Source organism: Numida meleagris, chromosome Z (assembly GCF_002078875.1).
Source record: "Numida meleagris isolate 19003 breed g44 Domestic line chromosome Z, NumMel1.0, whole genome shotgun sequence".
Lineage (NCBI taxonomy): Eukaryota > Metazoa > Chordata > Aves > Galliformes > Numididae > Numida > Numida meleagris.
Window position 1 is genome coordinate 7,722,945 of NC_034438.1, and position 18,983 is coordinate 7,741,927.

General features: G+C 41.5%; 1 protein-coding gene across 4 annotated transcripts in view; it reads left to right on the forward strand.

Annotated features, from left to right (window-relative positions):
- The window catches only part of UBAP1 (ubiquitin associated protein 1), a 35,571-nt gene continuing 17,136 nt past the window's right edge, over positions 549-18,983 (forward strand). For 2 of the 4 annotated variants that reach the window (XR_002433108.1, XM_021379443.1), the window contains exons 1-2: positions 603-754; positions 16,474-16,514. Coding sequence is in view for 3 of the 4 variants with exons in the window: in XM_021379443.1 (XP_021235118.1) it covers positions 16,481-16,514 (34 nt within the window). In the remaining variant the exon portion in view is untranslated. Of the gene's footprint in view, positions 755-901; positions 1,200-16,473; positions 16,515-18,983 lie in introns of those variants that run through there. The other 2 variants (XM_021379444.1, XM_021379445.1) reach the window with 2 other exon arrangements.

Genomic DNA, 18,983 nt, shown 5'->3' on the forward strand with positions numbered 1-18,983 from the left:
GCAAGCTTTGACAGGCAGATCTTATAATCGTTGGCAGCCCTTGATACCACCTGGGGCCACGGAGGACTTGGTGTGCTGTTGGCATTAGGAGGCACTTGGCCAGCCTAGAGATGCTGCGTTCCATCAGCAAACTTCCTCCTTTCATGGGAATTAGAGAGCACCAGTAACATTTGTATTTCCTTATGCAGCTTTAAAGCCGAGGTCCACTTTTTCTTAAGTGCACAGAACTCCTATGCACTCTTTGCTCTGTGTACAGCAAAGAAATACAGAAATAACCCAAACGCAGTAATCTGAAAAGAGCGAGGGAGGTGGGTGAGGCTGCAAGGAGCCATTCCTGAGCCCCTCACACAGAATCAGCTAGAACAGCGTTTCCTGATAGGTATTCATTTCATGTTGTCCTTTCGAGAACCCAGACAGCACTAACAAAGCCTCACGGAGTATCCAGTCCCCTGAGGACGGAAGATAAGCCATCAGAGTACACTTTTTGCGTCTTTGGCAACAACCCACCCCCTCTCCCCGACACAAACACCTCCCATCCCGCCCCGCCGCGCTGACGCCACCGCGGGCTCCTCCCGCGGCCGCAGGTGACGCGACGTCGTGACGTCAGCGCGTCCCCGGGGCGGCGAGGCGGAGGGCAGGTACACAAGATGGCGGCGCCCGGCGGCCGGGCCGGAGAGGGCGGTGTGGTGCGGCTGGCGTAGGGCCGGGCGGTGGGCAGGGTCTCCGGGGACGGTTACCAGCTAGGGGCCGGCAGGTAACGGGCGGGCCTGGCGGGGGGGAGGGAGGCGGTGGCGGAGACGTTTCACCATCCCAGGCCGGCGAGCTCCGGTTCTCTTCTTCCCGCTGAGTGGCTCCCGGCTGCAGCCCCTCCCCGGGCTCTCCGCTCTTCCGCCGCGCCGGAGCTCCGCCGCCGCCCCTTCTCGCCGTCCCGGTGTGATTCAGCAGCAGCGGGGCCTGGCCGCGCCGCGCTCGCGATGCTGGCGGAGGGCGGCTCCCGGGGGCAGCGCGGTCGGGCCCGGGGGTGGCTCCTCTCGGTGGTTCTCCGTGGTTCCGGCGCCTGCCCGAGTGCTTCCCCGCCGTGAATTTGCTTTCTCAGAGCTGTTGGAATTCGGGGGAAGGGTGAATGCCCACCGCTGGGAGATAGCTTCCTTGCTGCAGTAACCAAATCTTCTGTGGAAAGCCCTTTTCTTCTGGTTTGGGTGAGCTGAGTGCTGTGCGTGGTTCTTGTCGAGCTTTCCTTCGGGTCACTTGTTTATTTGTGGTGTCTACATTGTGAGAACCATTACGCTCAGTCTTCCCTTTGACGTTATATTTCTGTTGTATTCCATCAAGTCTTTGTACGCTGAAGAGCCGAAGTCTTGTTTACTGCATGGGTGGTAGCCCTCCTTATTTCACTTCATGCTCATTACCTATTTCTGGATCTTTTCCAGTGGGCTGTTCCCCTTCTGAGTTGAGAAAAGGGCCACATCTTCTGCATTTGAGATGCAGACATACCATGGATGTACACCTTCGCATAAGAATACTTCAGTTTTGTAGTTTTTAACTTCCTGATAATGGCTTGTGTGCTGTTAGTTCAGTGGTTACACGGAGAAAAATAGTTAACGCTTTTATGAAGGTACTTAACATAACTTGAGGGCTGTCTTTCTGGTTTTTGATAGCCCAGAGTTTCTCATTTTTTAAAGGAAAGTTGGGATTGTTTCCATATAAGTAAAAGAAATGATAATAGCTGGAAGTGAGTAATTGCTTGATGAACTATTTTTACTCCTTGTATCATTTAAAATGCTAGACAAGACAAAAAAGAAAAAAAAACAACCAAAGAAACTGGAGTCTTACAGAAGGATACTGCCTCATTAGAGCAAAGATAAGCAGGTGGACTCTGGCACTTTGCTTTACAACAGATGTAGCTGTTGTCTGAGATTTGTTAAAAATATGGTTATGTCAGATGTAAGCACTTTGAGGTGGATATTCCTAGATGACAAGCATTGCCAAATTGCAAACAGCTCTTCCTTCAGACTTCAGTGTCTGTGCTACTGATAGAAGGTATTGGCATCTCCAAACTTATAATTGGATGAATAGGCTTTTGTGGGAGCCTGGTGGGGAGGAATCTACTCCAACATGTGGTCAGGAATGTGAAGGAAAAAGAGGAAGAGGTGGTTCTGCAATTAACTACCTTCCTCATCTTCCTTGCCTGGTTATCCTTGGAATGTGGGACTTTATCCTAGTGCAGGTGCTCCCCTAACTGCTTACTTCCTTAGAGCTGGCCGTACAGACCTGACTTCTCTGAGTTGCAACAATATTTTCTTCAAGGAAAAGGGGGAGGAAAAAAAAAACAACACTTTTTGATGCATTCATTCTTCTCTGTACAGAACGGGGCTATGTGCATAGTGCTGTGCCAGCTGAGGAGGGTATGTGTGGTAGTGGGCTGATGTGTGCCAGTCCATGTGCTGTATGTTGTTAGAGCAGTGTTTGTTTTCTGCAGTATGGTAATGGTGTTGTTGCTGGATGACTTCAGTTTTTTTTCTGTAAACACTGACTTGTAATTTGTAAGTACATGTGATTCTTCGGAGCACCACTGCAAGTGAGTGACTTATACCTTTTAGACAAGGTATTGATCCTAAGAGTAGGGGGAGAGAAAGTATGATCTTTAAACTTCGTTGTTGCTAGCTCATGGATTTGGTCTCAGAAGCAAAACTGAAAGTGATTTCACATTTCTCTTCTCACTGCTGGATCTGGCTTGCAGTATTTTTTTCATCTCCTGTGCATGCAGCATGGAGCAAAGGAATCAGGGCAGAAGTCACTTCCGCTAAGAAAAGAGACTTCGCACAAGTAAAATGGAAACTGAAACCAAGTTACCTGGAACTTGATGCAGAAAGCAAGGAAGTCTTAAGTATATGAACGAATAATGAGTAAATGTTATTTTCTCTTTAATAGAACTTCTATTTTCAGAATATTTTGATATGCTGACCTGTTGTTCAGCTGCAAGGTTTATTATTTTATTTGTTAGTTGATGGCTAGCAAAAATCTTAATGATTTGAAATTATCAAAGGCATGTGGAAGAGCTCTATCTCCATTGTTCTAGTAGTGCTTAATGCTTTTTATCCGAAATACACAAATCTCTAGTTAGGAGAAGAAGAGTGATGTCTCTGGAACAGTCCAGCAGGCCATCTCAACTAACATTGTCACACTGACAGCCTGAGCTGTTTTTCTGGTACTGGTGGCAAAAGTACTGTAATGCCACAGTAGGGACCACCTTATTTGTTTTTAATTCCATTAGCTTGTGGCTTCATGCTGCTTGGACAAACTTTAGTGACTTCAGGGCATTAAATACTCTTGACAATACCCAGTTTCCATGTCATAAGCTTTTTGTCATCAGCTTGTTCTGTATTTCACAGTTGCTAATAGCACAAATATTTTGATAAACTGATACTTGAGAAATTTAGTTCTACTTTCTAACAGGAACTGCTCTCCACCTTCTCTGGTATTTTGTTTCTAATATAATTTCTCATAATCTTTTCCACTATAAATTACAGAGCTGAAGCTGTGAAATCCTTACTTTAAAGAGTCTTCTCATAAACGCATTATTGTCTATTTAAAATTGATGAGTGTAATTCAAATCAATGACAGTGTAAAAATGGTCTCATGGAGCTGTAACTGAAAAGCTGTGGAAGATGTTTTTGAAAACAGTTTTTCAGAGGAAAGGGAATGAGGGGTTGTTTACAAGTTAAAAATAGCTTTCTTCTTTTATAAAGTAGGTCTTCTAAGGGCGTATCAGGGGGTGATTTATTTTCTCTGTAATGTCTGCTTGTTCTGGTAACAAGGAAGGCAATAGTAATGATCTAATAGCATGTACCACTCTACAATCAATCTCTGCCCTCGAGGGGAGAGAAGGCCTTGTAGAGAGATCTTGACAAATCAGAGCTGGACCATCACCGGCAGCGTGGAGCTCAACAAGAGTGACTGCCGGATTCTGCGCCTGGGAAGAGGCAGCCCTGGCTGTAGGTACAGTCTGCAGGACTAGAGGCTGGAGAGCAGCCCCCAGGAAGGAGTGTGGGGTTTCTGGTTGCTGCGAAGTTGAACATTTGTCAGCAGTGTGCCCTGCAGCCAAAAGGGCCAGTACAGCCACCAGGCGGGGAAGGGCTTGTCCCCACTGCGCTGTGCGGCCCCACTTCCTGCACTGGGTGCAGGCTGGCTGCCAGAGTGTAAGAAGGACACAAACTATTAGAGATCACCCAAAGGAGGGCTGCAGAGAGGGGGAGGATCTGGAGGGCAAGGTGTGTGCAGGGTAGTTGGGGGCCCTGGGTGTGCTGGGCCCAGAGCAGAGGAGCTGAGGAGAGGCCTCATGGCGGCTGCAGCTCCTCACAGGGAGCGGAGGGCAGCGCTGAGCTCTGCTCTCTGTGACAGTGACAGGGCCCGAGGGAACGGCATGGAGCTGTCCAGGGGAGGGGTGGGGGTTAGGGAAAGGCTCTGCCCAGAGGGTGGTGGGCATGGAACAGGCTGCCCAGGGCAGCGGGCACAGCTGGAGCTCCAGGAATGTTTTGACAGTGCTCTCAGATACAGTATTTGAATTTGGGTGGTCCTGCATGGAGCCAGAAATTGGTCTCGACAATTCATATGGTTCCAGTCACGTTAGTCATGTTCTGTGATTCTGTGCTTGGGATTGCTGTTGATCAATGCAAGCATGAGCTCGCTGTTTTTCTGTTAGCTACCTAGGTGGGTAATCCTTTCTGGTATGCTAGTGCTCTGCTTAATGCTTTGACCCTCTGACTTGGTTTGAATAAGCTCATGTTCTGTGCCCCTAGTGACCTTTTGCAGTCAGTAGTCTTGGTTGAAGTCTTCTAGAAGAATCTAAGGAATGTTTTTTCTCTTTTCTCTCTTATATGGCAAGCAGTTCTAGATTTTTGCTTACATGGCCAAAGGATTTTCTTAAATGTGGGGAAGTACTCTTTCCTGTACTTTAAGAGTTTACAAAGAACAACTTGCATGTCCAGATTTAAACATATTTCTGTTTGAAAGGTTACAAGCTCTTTTCAGAAGTTTGTGCTATGCTTGCTTGAAACCCTGAAGTATACAAAGGGGAAGCAGAGTAACATTGCTCTGACTTAGGTTTAAATCCGTAGAAGGAAAAGTTGATTCAAAATATCATATTGTATCAGTGGTATTACGTCTTCTATACGGCAGAGTTCAAATGGGAATTCATAGCCTGTAGTCTCTCAGTTGTGTTTTGTCAGAAACTCCTGGATCAGAGTAACTTTTAGTGGGAAAAGCAGAACATGAGTCCTATGCAAGAAGCAGTCAATTCTTCAGCTGGAAGATGATCCCTATATGAATATACTTAAGCTACTTAGTTTCCACAAAACCAACTACCTAGTAATGAGCTAAACAATTCTGTTAGTTGTGAGCTCTGAGTCTGGTTTACGTTGCTGGAGGTCAGTGTTCACCATAGCTATATACTAGATCCTGTCAAATAATTGACTTAGGCCCTTTTCTAATTTACGTGTTTGTGCTGTTTGGGATCTCTAGGGTAGCAGCAGATGAAGACATGACTGGTGAGATTTATTCCCTCTGCTTTGGATGTTGGATTTCTGAGTGTCTGTGTATTATCATTGTGCTATGAAAAGTGTTAGTGCTGTGCTTACTTGAGACATGGAGGTTGTGTGTTCAATTTGATTTTTCTTCATCAGCTTGACTCTAAAATCAAATTAGATTCTCAGTTTATAAACGCTCTGTGAAGTAGTTGTCAAAGGATATGTATTTCCTTTTCCAATACAGTAAAGCTATCCTGGGTTTCACCCTAATGACTAATACTATCATGTGGCATCTTCGTACAACAATGTATAATAATTTGAAATAGAAATACAGGAGCTCCTTGTAATTAGGAAAGGAATTTCTATTAATAAAAACACTGTTAATTATCTGGAATAAAATTTGGTGGTGAAAAAGCATAGAGGAGTGTTATCCTCTATGTAGTCTGTGAAAAGAATGTTCTTTATCTTATAGCTGTGTTAGATCACCACAAGCCATTTGTTTCCAGTCTGTTTGACTTCTTGATTTAAAAATAAAACTGAAAGGTTATTGACTTTCATTTTTCTTGCTTGTATTCATAATAGTATACTTTTTTTAATTGGGCTTTTCAGGAGGTACCTTAAGGTCCTTTTTTGGGAAGCTGGTATGCCCAAAATCAGGCATGCATTTGATTTTTGGAGTGAAAATGTATGGAAAAATGATGGTAGTACAAAGTAACTTTTTACTCTTCAAAGAGTAATGAACCATAATGATTTTAAGTAGCAGATTTCTGTAATTGTGACATGCCTTTGAGATTTGTGAGCTCCTTATAAACCAAGATTAGTTATTAATCGAGCTGTAATTCTGTCAGTGGTCATTGACTGGCAGGACTTTGTACCTGCAATTGATTTACATCTAACCATGTAACTATTTGAAGTGTCACTTTACAGATAGTATCCTGGTAGATAACTTAAAGACAATGTTTGGGTAAGAAAACTATTTTATCAAGCTTGAAGTCACTGTTCATGTTGCCATTTGTGATCTGTATTGCTGTCAGACTTTGGAGCCAGGGGAGATGCATTTCAGAACTTAAAACAATAGAGAGTCTCGTATAATGTTAAAGTGACTGTTTCAGATGGTTCAGAAGTGCTGAGAGATGGTGGGATGCAAAATGCTATTGCTGTAAGCCAGTGAACTATCTGTGAAAGAACAGTTACTAGTGCTAGTTGGTGTCTTGACAGAGGGTGGCTTTAACATCTGTAAAAACTGGGTTCCTTCTTGATTGCAGAAGGGAGTTTAATGCATGATTTCTGTAACTTACCTAGAGTTCTTTGGCTATCTGCTAAAACGCCTGTAAATGTGCATAATATATTTCTAGACTGCTGAATGTCTGAGCTTGTTGATGTGACTTCTTTGCAAAGCAAGTGCAATTAGAGACAGTAAAAAGCTTGTCACTTGAAGGTAAGTAACACTGTTCAATTTAGCTTTATTTGCAAAGGGAAAGCTAGCAAATTCAAGTGTGAATGGAAACGTGAAACTGTGTGTTCAGTGATCTTTTCAAATTGAAGATGTTCAACTGGAAATGCTTTAGTATTTACAGCTTAAAAGAACCCACAACTATGTTGTGTGATATAAGGTAAACAAAGTTAGGCTAAGGTAAAGGAGCTGACTTCATGAGCAGGTAGGTGGTCTGAACTGCTTTTGGAGCCAGGGCTGGACTCTAGAAATGCAAGTTCAGCTGGCAAAATGGTTGTACCGCAGCTGTTTGTGTGATATAATGTCATACTTTCAATGTCTGAATGTACATATCATGCTATAAAAATAAATTTGGAAGGTCTGCCACTCTTTTGGGGTGTTCTATATCTGTTGCAATATTGGACTGATGAAGAAATTCTGGTTCTACTTGTTCTTTGGCCTCTAGGAAATAGATGTTTGAAATATGCTAGCATTCAATACAGGAATTTGGCAGTGTTCTGTATAAATTGCTTCCACATAGGAATATGAAGACTTTCAAGTTGGGAGAGAAGTTGTGTGTATGTTTTATTACAAACCTTCTCCTGTAATTCAGTGTTACTACAGTAATGTGAATGTAGTGCTTCTGTTATTAGGCAACACTGGATTTATTTGCTACATTGAATCAGGCATGGTTTAGTAGAAAAAAACTGGGATTGATTCTCAGGTGATATCTAACATTTCAGCTGAGGAATGGTCAACTCGTATAGACTTTCCCTTTTTTTTTTAAGTAGTGATGGTTCAGTGAAGAGATCTGTGTATTCTTATCAGTCTCGTATTGCTGCTGATCTGTTACTGTTGGACATTTGAAGAGGAAAAGCTGTGGATACTACTGTTGGATGGTCAATTGGCAATCTCATCCAGCAACCTACTCCATCTAGCTATATAAAAATAAGGCTGGATTGCTGCAGCTGAGTCAGATCTGTCAGAAGGTCCTGAGGAAATGAAGCTAATGCATCTCTGAAAGCTTCTTTTGAATTGAAAATGAGCCATTTCCATTCAGTTATTCATTTCTTTAAGTGTTTTGAGGGGTTGCACTCATTAGCAGTGCTGCTGAAATGCCTATTATGTTAAATGTCTTCTACCACCAAGCCAGACTGGAGATGGCGTAAAACAAAATTGCAAACTTAAATGAGTTTGAAATAGCCCAAACTTAATTTCTAAGTTACTAAATCCAGTTTCATGTTATCAGTCCAGAAGAACAGTCTTAAAACTTTATATAATAAGATGGAAAACTGAATGAGTGATTTGGTACAGAAAACTGTGGGCCAGAGTTATTAGACCAAACTGGAGAGAAAGTGATGAGATTCCTGGGATAGCTGTGGATGTAGGATTCAGGAAATGTGAGTTCTGCTCTGTTTGCTTGGCTCAGCAGGATGACTGTGGGCATGCAGTTTCATATTTGTTCCCTGTTCCTCACACCTACAAAATAGGGCTGTGTTCAGTGCATTTAATTGGGAGTAAAACTGTTTTGAAGTGTTCAAGAATTATATTGTGCTGGTGGCAAAATGATCTTCTGTTTGAAGTAAAGGTAATGAACTAAAATGTGTTTGTAAGGGTATTCAGTTCCTGATGGTATGAATGTCCTTTCAGACTTCACTGGACAGCAGTGTATTTGAGTGGTTATGGTTTCTTTTCCATTTTTCATTCCTCTTGAGCATGTAAAGGTGAGTTTAGCAACTGGAGCATTACTGAAACATGTCTCAGGGACAGGCTCAGCTCTTTCTTAGAGGGTGGCAGCTGCTAGTGTGTTTGTACATCCGAACTGTGAGTAAGCTCAGCTGTGGCGGTTGCACACATTGAAGATGCCTTGTTTAACAGATGTGCTGAATCTTTTTCCTATTGCATGTGGCTTCCTTCCCTGAACTCTTTAGTCCATTGTTGGACTATAGGCTGAGCCTTATTTCCATTCAAAGAGCCCTAAATACAGAGGCCTTTACTGTTTGACTTGGAATTGGGTTATTGCAAGGAAGCAGCCTCTGTTTGAGGACTGGAGCATGGGACTTTCAGGGAGCCTTGGCCATGGAAGTTTTCTAACATGCAAAGCAGCTCCTTGACTTGTATTCTGTTTTTGTAATAAATCAATTACTATGGCTGAGAACAGTCTCAGTTCGACTTGTCTGGACAAAGCTGAATTTCTACTTTCCCGTCCTAGACAAACGCAGAGAAGACAACTTAACTTCCTGTGCTCAGATGAGTTCAACTTCAGAAGTGTACTTAATGTGGGCAGCACTGCTTTGCTGAGCCTGTTCTGATGTCTACTGCTGGCTTTATATGTCAGTGTTTATTTTTGGTAGCAGCTGGTGATACTTTTGTCCTGTGGGTATCTAAAGAGCAAGACAGAATCTCTGCTATAAACTTCACTCTTTTCTCAATTTAGCAAGCCTCTTTAAGAAACAATTAATGTGTAAGCATTCACTTTTAAAATCATTTTCTGTTCCTTATGTGGTTACAGACCTGTGCCATTTTTAACTGAAGCTAGTGGAACCTACTTATTTAAAAGATGACTTGTGGTAGCAGAATTTAATTCAGTGTTGATTGCTGATGTCATTTTGCTTCTGGATCATTTTTTCAAATAGTCATTCAGTCCTATCTGAACTGGCTTGGAAAAAAATGAAAGCAGACTTAGCTGGTACTGTATCTGGAGAGGAAACATTTCAGCAGCATCTAAATAAGAACTGATTTTATTGGTTTTGTATGCTTGTGACTTAAAGGTAACTGTGTTTGTAATGAAGTGCGGTCTTCCAGTCAACATTAACCCCTAAACTCATTTGTGTCAGGTGTGGGTTTGCAGAACCAATAAGTGCATTCTGACTGCTCTCTGTTCAGACATTACTGTGATGGACCATTTTTTTTAGTGGCTTGTCTCACTTATATTTCAGTTTGATTGCTCTCCTCTTTTGTGTTAGTTTGGGAAGTAGACTTAGACCTCTGTAGAATGAACTTGTGGTTTAACCTGGCAGATGGTGAAGTACTACTCAGTTGTTTGCTCACTCTCCTCCTTTTCAGTGGGATGGGGGAGAGAATAGGAAAAAAAAAAGTGGGCCCTTCACAGAGAATGGCCCTGACTCTGTACAACACCGCTTAGCATGCAGTGTAAGCATTGGTGTGTTACCAGCATTGCTTTTGTCTTAGAACCAAAACACAGCATCGTCGCAGATGCTCTGAAGGAGAGAATTCTGTCCCAGGTGAAACTAAGACACTTGCAAAAATCACTGAAGTGAGCATTCACCTTGAACAATGATCAGTTTTTTTTCTTGTCGGCAAGTCCTGCAACACAGCTGAATCTTAAGATCTTTTCAGCTGGGTTTTTCTGTGTATACTTAATATCTTGTCTCAGCCTTGATAAGAAGGGTTGGAGGAAGGCTAATGAGAAAATGAGTTAGCACTCAAAGCTGAAGCTATACCAGTGTAACATTTTGATTAGTGGCACTGGATGTGGAATTCACCTTTCTCTCATAAGCTTAACTTGCTGGTGTTTTGATGGCGCTAGTGAGGTATGTTTTGAAAATCAGGAAGGCTTGAGATGCTGTGTGTTTTTGTGCAGGTGCTTTGCAGAGCAGCCCTGTGATGGGCTCTTGGGTATGTCAGTGGCTGAAAATTCTTAGAATGTCTGCTCTTGTGCATCGCAGCTTCTAAATTCAGTGAACGTACAGGGAATTTGGATCCTCAGAATGTGGCTCTTGTAGCTGAGAAAAATGAGGCCTGTATGTGGAAAGCAGCGATGTCAGGTGGCTGGGAGAGTTCAGCAGTGCTAACCACACTATGGGAGTGGTCCTGTAGGGAATGGGAGGAGGCTTTTGGTGGCCCTTTGTATTTAGGCTGCTTGGACTGTGGGTGCAGTCAGGATTTGAAGCAGTGGCTTCCACAGTGAGTTCAAGGTTTTAGCCTGTATTGTACAGGGCAGGCAGGGTTGTTTGTAGGTGGAATGGTTAATTCAACAAACTGTTTTCTGTCAGTAACGTGCTGAGTTTTGCTGAGAGAATACAAAGTGTGTGGTGAGTGAGTGGGTAGTGCATGTGACCTGAGTGAAAGAAGAATTGGTGAATCTGTAGCGGTCTAACAGTGTTCCCTTTATTCTTGTGCAGTACAATGCACGTGTATTTTACTGAGGTTTTAATATATGAAAATGGCAACTGCTGTATGACCTGCTAGCAAATTGTTGGTTTTAAAACTTTTATCCTTTTAATTTCTTAATGGTTTTTTTTGTCTGCTTTGCTCAAGTAATTCCTTAAGAATTTCTTTCACCAAATTTTTAACCAAAAGGAAATGTGGCAATAAATTATGCCATTTTTATTCATAAACATCAACAAGAAAAGCTAGCAGGGGTATAACTTTCTTTGGAATATATATATATTTTAATGGCAGTCAGCTGTTGTAGTGTTAAAACACATTGAGTCTTGGTTGATATTGATGAAAAGAACACAAATTACTGTCTGCAATAAAATAATTGAACAGAATTATTGTGTTGGTATTGAGAGTAGGTCTTGGCATTGTCCACAGTGCTGAACTCTTCTAGGTTCTAAGACCAACTATTTGTATACCTCTCTTGATCAAAGAACATACGAAAAAGCTTGAAACTGCACAAATGGTTCTTTTTATTAAAAAGGAAGTGTTCTATACAAGAGCAAAACAGCTTTGTCAATGCTATGTTGATAGCATTGGAAGAGTCTTTGTCTAGTATTCCTCATTCATAACTAAGAAGAGGCTGAAGTATTAATATTCAAGTACTTCATAGCTGGCTTGTTGTGTACTGAAATCTCACTGCAACAGGGAGAACAACATCTTAATTAGCTTAAGCTGCTCTGGATTCCGGGTGTGCGTTCTAAGTGTTCAGGACACTCCAGAATTTTTTCATGTGTGTTTACCAAAAGAACAGGGTAAGTGGGGTATTTTGTTGAAACAAATAACTTTCTTTCTAACTAACATGAAAAGGGTTATATTGAAATACTGTCTGTCTTCTAAAATTTATTAGCTACAGAAATAAATACCTGTGCTTGGCACTAGCTGTGCTAAGACTACTGTTAAGAATGTAATTTGTTCATAGTGGTATCAAGTCTTGTGCTAATGAAGCCGAAGTAGCTAAATTTGTTACAAGCTTTTAGATGCTTTTCACCTGAATTTCAGCTTTTCAGAAGTGGTAGGTATTTGCTGTCTAAAGCTTTAGATATAGGGAAATAGTAATTAAAAGCAGTTTCCTGCTAATCAAATTTAGAGTTTGTTTCCTTACTGTGTTGTGAGATTATTGTAGCCCTCACTGGTGGTACAAGTGCTGGATCATTTCCTCAGCCATTGTAGGGCTTTCCCTTATTTCTGAGTGAAATCTGTGGCAAATTGCTTTATGACCCAAATACACAGTCAGGATCTTAGAAAGCACAATAGGACTCTATTACCAGCTATCAGCATTAAATCCTTAACCACTTCAAACAGCATGTTTTTTTAACAGGAACAGTGTCTTTAATGAGCAGGGTGGGTTGTTACATGAGGATCGCTACCAAACTGTGGTTGTCTGATGTTAATGCAATGAATCCATATGGAACAGCAATATGAGGGATGCAGTGCTTTTTTTTTTTATTTTGGAAGAGAGCTGTCTTCCAATTTAACTTCCCCTTGATTGATGGTACTGAAGCAGACAGTCTAATGGCGCACTACCTTGTGCTAAGCAACTGAACAATATAAAGAATCAATTTCTCCTAATGTTTGTCACTGTTAGGAAGATGCTATTCAGCACCTCCATGTAGAGTCCCTTAATGGATGTTATTGCAATCACTAAAGTGTTGTCTCATAATTTGATAACATGATGTGCAGACAGACCTACTCTTAAGGGGCTCTTTTCTCCCTGTCCTTCCCATTAATGTATTCTAGAATTTTTTTTAAAGAACTACTCTATTAGTTCCTGTCCCTCTGCCCTTCAATCACTGCACTGAAAATAACAAGCTAAATTAATTTGATGTTACAGACTGTCTTTCAAAGTCTAGGTCTTTCTTCAGAGGGCTTAAATGGTTGAAATGTGGGGTTTGTATGCCACAGGGATATCTTATCCCTGCTTCCTTACACCCTATTCTTGTCTTTGAAATTCCTACTCTGCATTTGGTTAAGTGTAAGATGACCACATATATCCTGTAAGATGAAGACATGTCACTAAATTTGTTTTAACCAGTGGCCATTGGAAATCAAATGAAAACTGTCATATCTGGTTTTAAAATGGCTTGATCTGAAGAACTGCTTTCAGTGGCTCAATGCCACTGTACTTAATAAAGGGGGAGCTTACTACACTCTGCAGCTTACTATGCTCACTCTTGGCAGAGCTGCTAAAGCAGAAACCTCTGCAGATTTGGGGGTAATGTCATCAATTTGGAAACTGCAGTACCTGAAAGCTAGACCTGTTTGTTCTGCGCTGAACTTCTGTCGTCAGCCCTTTACTGTCAGCACACATAAGGTATCTCAGTTGTGTAGCAATTATTTAACATGCATAGATGGGAAGCTCTAGTATGAGGATCTTATTTTATCCTAGCAACAGGCACTGTCTAAATTTATAAGTGTCATGTAAAACTGTATAGAGAATCTTGACACTGGCCATGGCCTTTGACTCACACCAGAATTAGTAGTTAGAGTAGAACTTTCAAAATGTTGTTTAAAACTTACCAGTCCGAGGTCTTTCAGAAGAAAAGGAATGTAGACAGGAATTGAGAGTAAATGGAACATGGAAATAACTACAGTAAAACACAACTTCCCAGCATCTCCTCATGAGTCGCTCTTGGTAATTAGTGTTTTTTTCTCATCTGTTGGTGAGTCTGGCTCTTTCGTATTGTTTTGTTCATGCAGTCATTTGAGTTTAAGTGGTGATGTGCCAGGTGGACTATCAGGGGCATTTTGCTTCTCCTGTGCGGTGGAGCCCTTATCCATGCAATGTGAGTATCTGTGCAAGAAGCAGGAGATGTTTGAGATCTTAGATGTGTTTTCAAAAGCAGTTGTTCTGAATCACGCTGACAGAGCAAAGTAGTGGTGCGGCCTGATATGGCCAGTGGTAGCAGGTGGATTGTGCTAACCTTGGTAATACTAGTGGTGCAGAGTGATGATTCAGATGCACCTTACTTCAGAGACAGAGCTTGTGCTTATTGGCTTTGGCTCAATAGTAGACCTGCATCTGGCATTCTCTTGCTAGTCTCTTGGTATCATCATCACCTCCAAGTGTTCTAAGGCTAGCTGTGCCTTTTCTTCTTCATCTTGGACTTGAAGACATATCTGTATTGTTTCTTCAAGCTTTCTAGCTTGTTGCCCATCTCTGTGCCAGTATTTTTCTGTCATCAGTTTTGTCTTGACATCTCTTTACTTCTGCACCTGTTTTCTCTCCTGTGTCCCCTTCTGTCTTCAGTTTCTAAGGTCTTTCCGCATTCTGGGTTCTACTACTCTGTGTTCCTCTGGCTGCATGATTTTAGGACTGTTGTCTCAAGGTGATTAAGTGAAATGTAGGCTTTTCTGTCAGCATGTTAATATTAGACTGCTTCAGTGGCTGCTGAGCTTAGAATTGCTCAGAACTTTCAGGCACTTTTAGCTCTGATCCACTTTCTAGTGGGTTAGCCAGAACCAAGGGTTAACAGGAACCAGGAAGTAGGGACTGGGGCTAAGGACTTGTAGGATTATAGAAGAAAGCTTGTAGGTCTCTATAAGGAGACCTAGAAATACATAACAAAGTTTTTATCCTGGGCTTTTCCCTCACCCAGGAAAGATGCTGAAAAACCTTTCACATAGTAGAGCAGGCTTTCTATTAATTTAAAAAATGCAATGAAGTATCAATCCAAAATCTGTATGCCCGTATGCCCCAACCACGAATGCCCTTCAGCATCTCCTGGTGTCTGGTGATGAAAGGCATCAGTAGTAGGGCTGTAGGCATGAGTTGGAGGAAGGCTTTGGAAGCAAGTCCTTCTAATTTCTGAAAAAGCAGGAACAAAGGTAAGCAAACCTTTACTGCCGAGTGCAACAGCTTTGACCAAAGCAAGATAATTCAGACCCAGAAGTACAGCAGACACATCAGTAACCCTCAAACGTGTAACTGGCTGCAAATATGTATTTTTTTCCTAGGTGGCAAGAGAGAGCACCAGGATGTTTTTGATAGGCTAGATAGCCTATCAAGTCTGATTTCTCAGAAGATATTAGTTTAATTAAACCCTCTTTTTCAGAAGAGATGACAAAATGTGGTTGGCAACCTGTTTCAGCTTTACTGTGTGCAGTGCTTAATAGTTCTGTTTGCTGACAACACTTGAAACAGTCTCTTACTGATCCCAAACACGTCAGCTTGCTACCAGGAGGCAGCTAAAAACCTTTAGACACCCTTCCTTGAAGGTAACATCCATGAGGGTAACCTTCTTCTGAATCTACAGGAGAAACTTGAAGAACAGGACCTCGTTTGGGGATGACGGATGTGAAAGTTAGACCTGTTCCGTGTTGTGGTTGGACTGCTGTTGGCTGCTGGTGGGAGTGTACTGGTTAATTTCTTCTTTGTGAAGAATGCCTGTTGGGTGCTGCAGTCTGCTGCTGGAAGACTTCAGAAATGGAGCAACTTTGATCTTATGTGATGCATAGCGTCAAAGGAGGACATAGATTGAATTATTCAGGGAATTATGCTGTGGTGTTCTAAGAAAGATCTTGTGATATACTTCTAGTACAGCAAAAGAAGTAGATCTGTTATTGAACACACCACAAGCATCCTGGAGCAGAGCTTTAGCTGCCTGATCAGCAAGTGTTCTGCAGCTCATTCTAGCTTAAAAACAGCTTTTTTTCCTCACAATCTTGAACACTCCTTTAACATCTTAATCATGAAGTATTTGCATTAACTTCCCAAAAAAGTTGTCAATAAAATTGTGTGGGCACTGGATGAAAAATGTTACCATTGCTTCCTTGTGCATATTTGAAAACTTAATCTTCCTATCAGTTATTGTATACCAGTATTGTGTATTGTTATCTGTGTTTTACTCAGTGCGTCTAGACAAGTGCCATGTTGGCTGGCTGGCTGTGCATACCCAGTGTCATAGTATCTCTTTTTAGAGCAACAGAGATTATACTGAAGAGGATCAGTGTGGTATTTCCAGTAGGAAAAGCTATTCTTAATAGTCCTGCAGGGGAGGCAGGTTGTGCTTGCTCACTGGGTCTGGGAAGGAGCAACTTCTGAGTACTGTGACCTAGAACTCTGCGTTCCTAATTAATCTGGCTGTTTCTTCTTGCCTTTTTCTTTTTTTTTTTTTTTTTGCCACTTATATTGTCACACCCTGGGCTAAATTATTTCCTGTCTTAATTACTGACATTATAAAATAAATTTTGCTATCTGTCTTGACAATAGGATAAACATAGCAAGTGTCAGCAGCGTATCCCGTAATCCAGAGATAAGACTATAGAACTGCATAGGATTATGCAACACAGTATGTATAAATTTGCTAAAGCTGTTTTAAAATGTTTTTTCAGGTTCTAAATGGCTTCTAAGAAGTTGGGATCCGACTCTCACGGTGAGTGGAATTTGTTATCCTTGTCCTTTCAATCAGATGGATCTTATTGTTGCTGCTGACTAGAGTCCTGGCTTAGGGAGGCCACAGAGACTAATCGTTCAGCCTCTGATGAGATTTTTGTTATAAATGAAGTGCCTTGGCTTCCTCCTTGCATGATTGCTTGCTAATGCTATCTGAAATAAAGCTGCTGATTATCCTCCGTTACCGCCACCCTCCACTCACCCTCCACTAATACCTCCCCAACAACCCCCTTCAAAATCAAAGGTGAACTGTAATTATGATACTGATATGAAGATCACTGAAGCAGTCGCTGATCTGCAGCTTACTTTTATGAAAGTCACGTGAACAGTTGCATTGAAAGTTAAGCTTTTAATATAGCATTAAGCTTGCTTTTTCTTAGCAATGAATTTATTCCTAAACTGGACTTGCCTAACTGCAAGCTTTTAAGCTAGATATGCGAACAAGAGGTTTTTGTCTATCTGAGATGTGTGATGTCATGCAGATGTTCGGTGTCATAAAGAATTACTTTCTTGTATATGTGTTACGTTTAGAAAATAGGGTATAAATTTGAAAGGATTCTTATTTCCTTAGAGACTTAAAGTTCAGTTTATATATATTATGCAGATCCTTAAAAGAAGTAAATAAAAGCTGCACTGGGAGGTTCACACTTTTTTTTTTTCTCTTGAAGCACGATTTATAACTTTGCTTAAACATGTAACTCCATGTGCTGTCCTGTCGTATAGGTAACTGGAAGTTGAAGCTTACTTTCTAGTAAAAGTGACATTCAGAAATACAGCTCTCATCTGATATGCCAAGGGACAGGTCATATTAAGTGCAATATGTTAATATTGCTGTTGTACCATCACTAATGCTGTGCAATTTAAAAGCTTTTAAATCCAGTTTCTGAAAATCAGGTAACCTTAGTTTGTGTGACCACTAAAACTAAGTTGGTTTCAAAGCAGTTTCCAGTTCATTACTGGTATCTGCATTTTATATGAACTGTTCCCGTCACGCTGCCACACTGCTTCTCTGAGTTAGCCAGTGGTTTCTGCATTACACCGAAGTGGACAGAAGTCTTTGTCATAGTAGTAGTTCCTTGGTCCAGGAATGTCATACAGTGTGTGGTGTCAGAGAGCAGTCAAGCAGCTACTGTTTTACTGGGGCTAATCTCAAGTAGCCCTTCCTCAATATGTCTTAAAGCCCTCAAGGGGGATGAAGGGGCTAACAGACTTAAGAAACAACAGTTAGAAAACCGTTAATGGCTTTGCTTAAACATGTCACCATTGAAACAATGGCTTGATTGCTTTGTATATGTAGGTTTCGCTTATTGTTTTGAATCTGCTGTTGGAAAACAAATTCTGTCCTTACCCATCAGGGTGTTCAGGCAGGTCTAAACCCTAATGTGTTTGAAAAAAGAAAATGATTCTTTGCTTTCTGGGTCAGTTGTTAAGTTAGCTAGACTAGTACTGTTCTGACTGGGCTGAAACAAGCTGAGTGCTATGTGCTTCAACATTTCATTTCAGAAGGACTTTTTTTTTTAACATGATAGACTTTTTCCTGTCAACATATCTAGAACAGTTTGTGTGTCTACTGCTTAATATCCTTGTAGCAGAGTTGTATTCAAGACAAGATTATAGCAGTGTACTAGAAAACTATCATATTGGGAAGAAACTAGAAAGTTTTCTCCTTAGCCTAGCTGCTGAGGTTAAACTAACAGCTGTCAGTTCAGATAATCTAGTCTGTGTTTTTAGTTTGCTTGTTTTAGCACAGTAAAAAAAAAAAGCTGCTGTGTAAACACCACAGTGACTAGTGCCTATTTTAGGCAAACAAGAATGCCATGGAATGGGAGGTGCCTACTACCTACTGTGTCAATATGTCTAGTAAGACATGTATTTTCATACTGAGCAACTTAGGCTGTGGGAGTGGTACAAAGAGGTAACCCTGCTTCACTTGCATGCTAGAGTCATCTCTGCTGGAGCAGAACTAGTGCTGATGGGACTAACTGGGCAATGGTAGCAGCCAAGTTGGGCTCTCAGCAGTTTAGAGAGGTGGTTGTCTCTGAGTCAGCAGTAATTTGCAACTATAGTTCAAAGGCTGCAACTGTTCCTACTTCTGCATAGACACACTGTGTCATATCCTACTTCCCAAATAGCTCAGGTACTGCTTGGATGTCCTGGTGTTAGTGGCCACTGAAGTTCAGTATGGATGCTGTGCTGTGCCTTACTTGAATGTGATTCTCAGTAAGGGTCAGTTAAAATAGTAACACGTTCTGTGTGGGGTCCTTTTCTTGTTGTTGTTTTGGTGGTACAGGCAGTTATTCAGCCTGGGGGTTTCAAAGCTGGAGGAAGTGCCACCTGTGTCCTCGCAGGACTCTGGGACCAGCCAGTGCAGTGCATAGTATGAGAGTTCAGCTGATGACAGCACATAAACATTTAACTCCAAATTAACAGGATATTCCTGTTTTCAAAA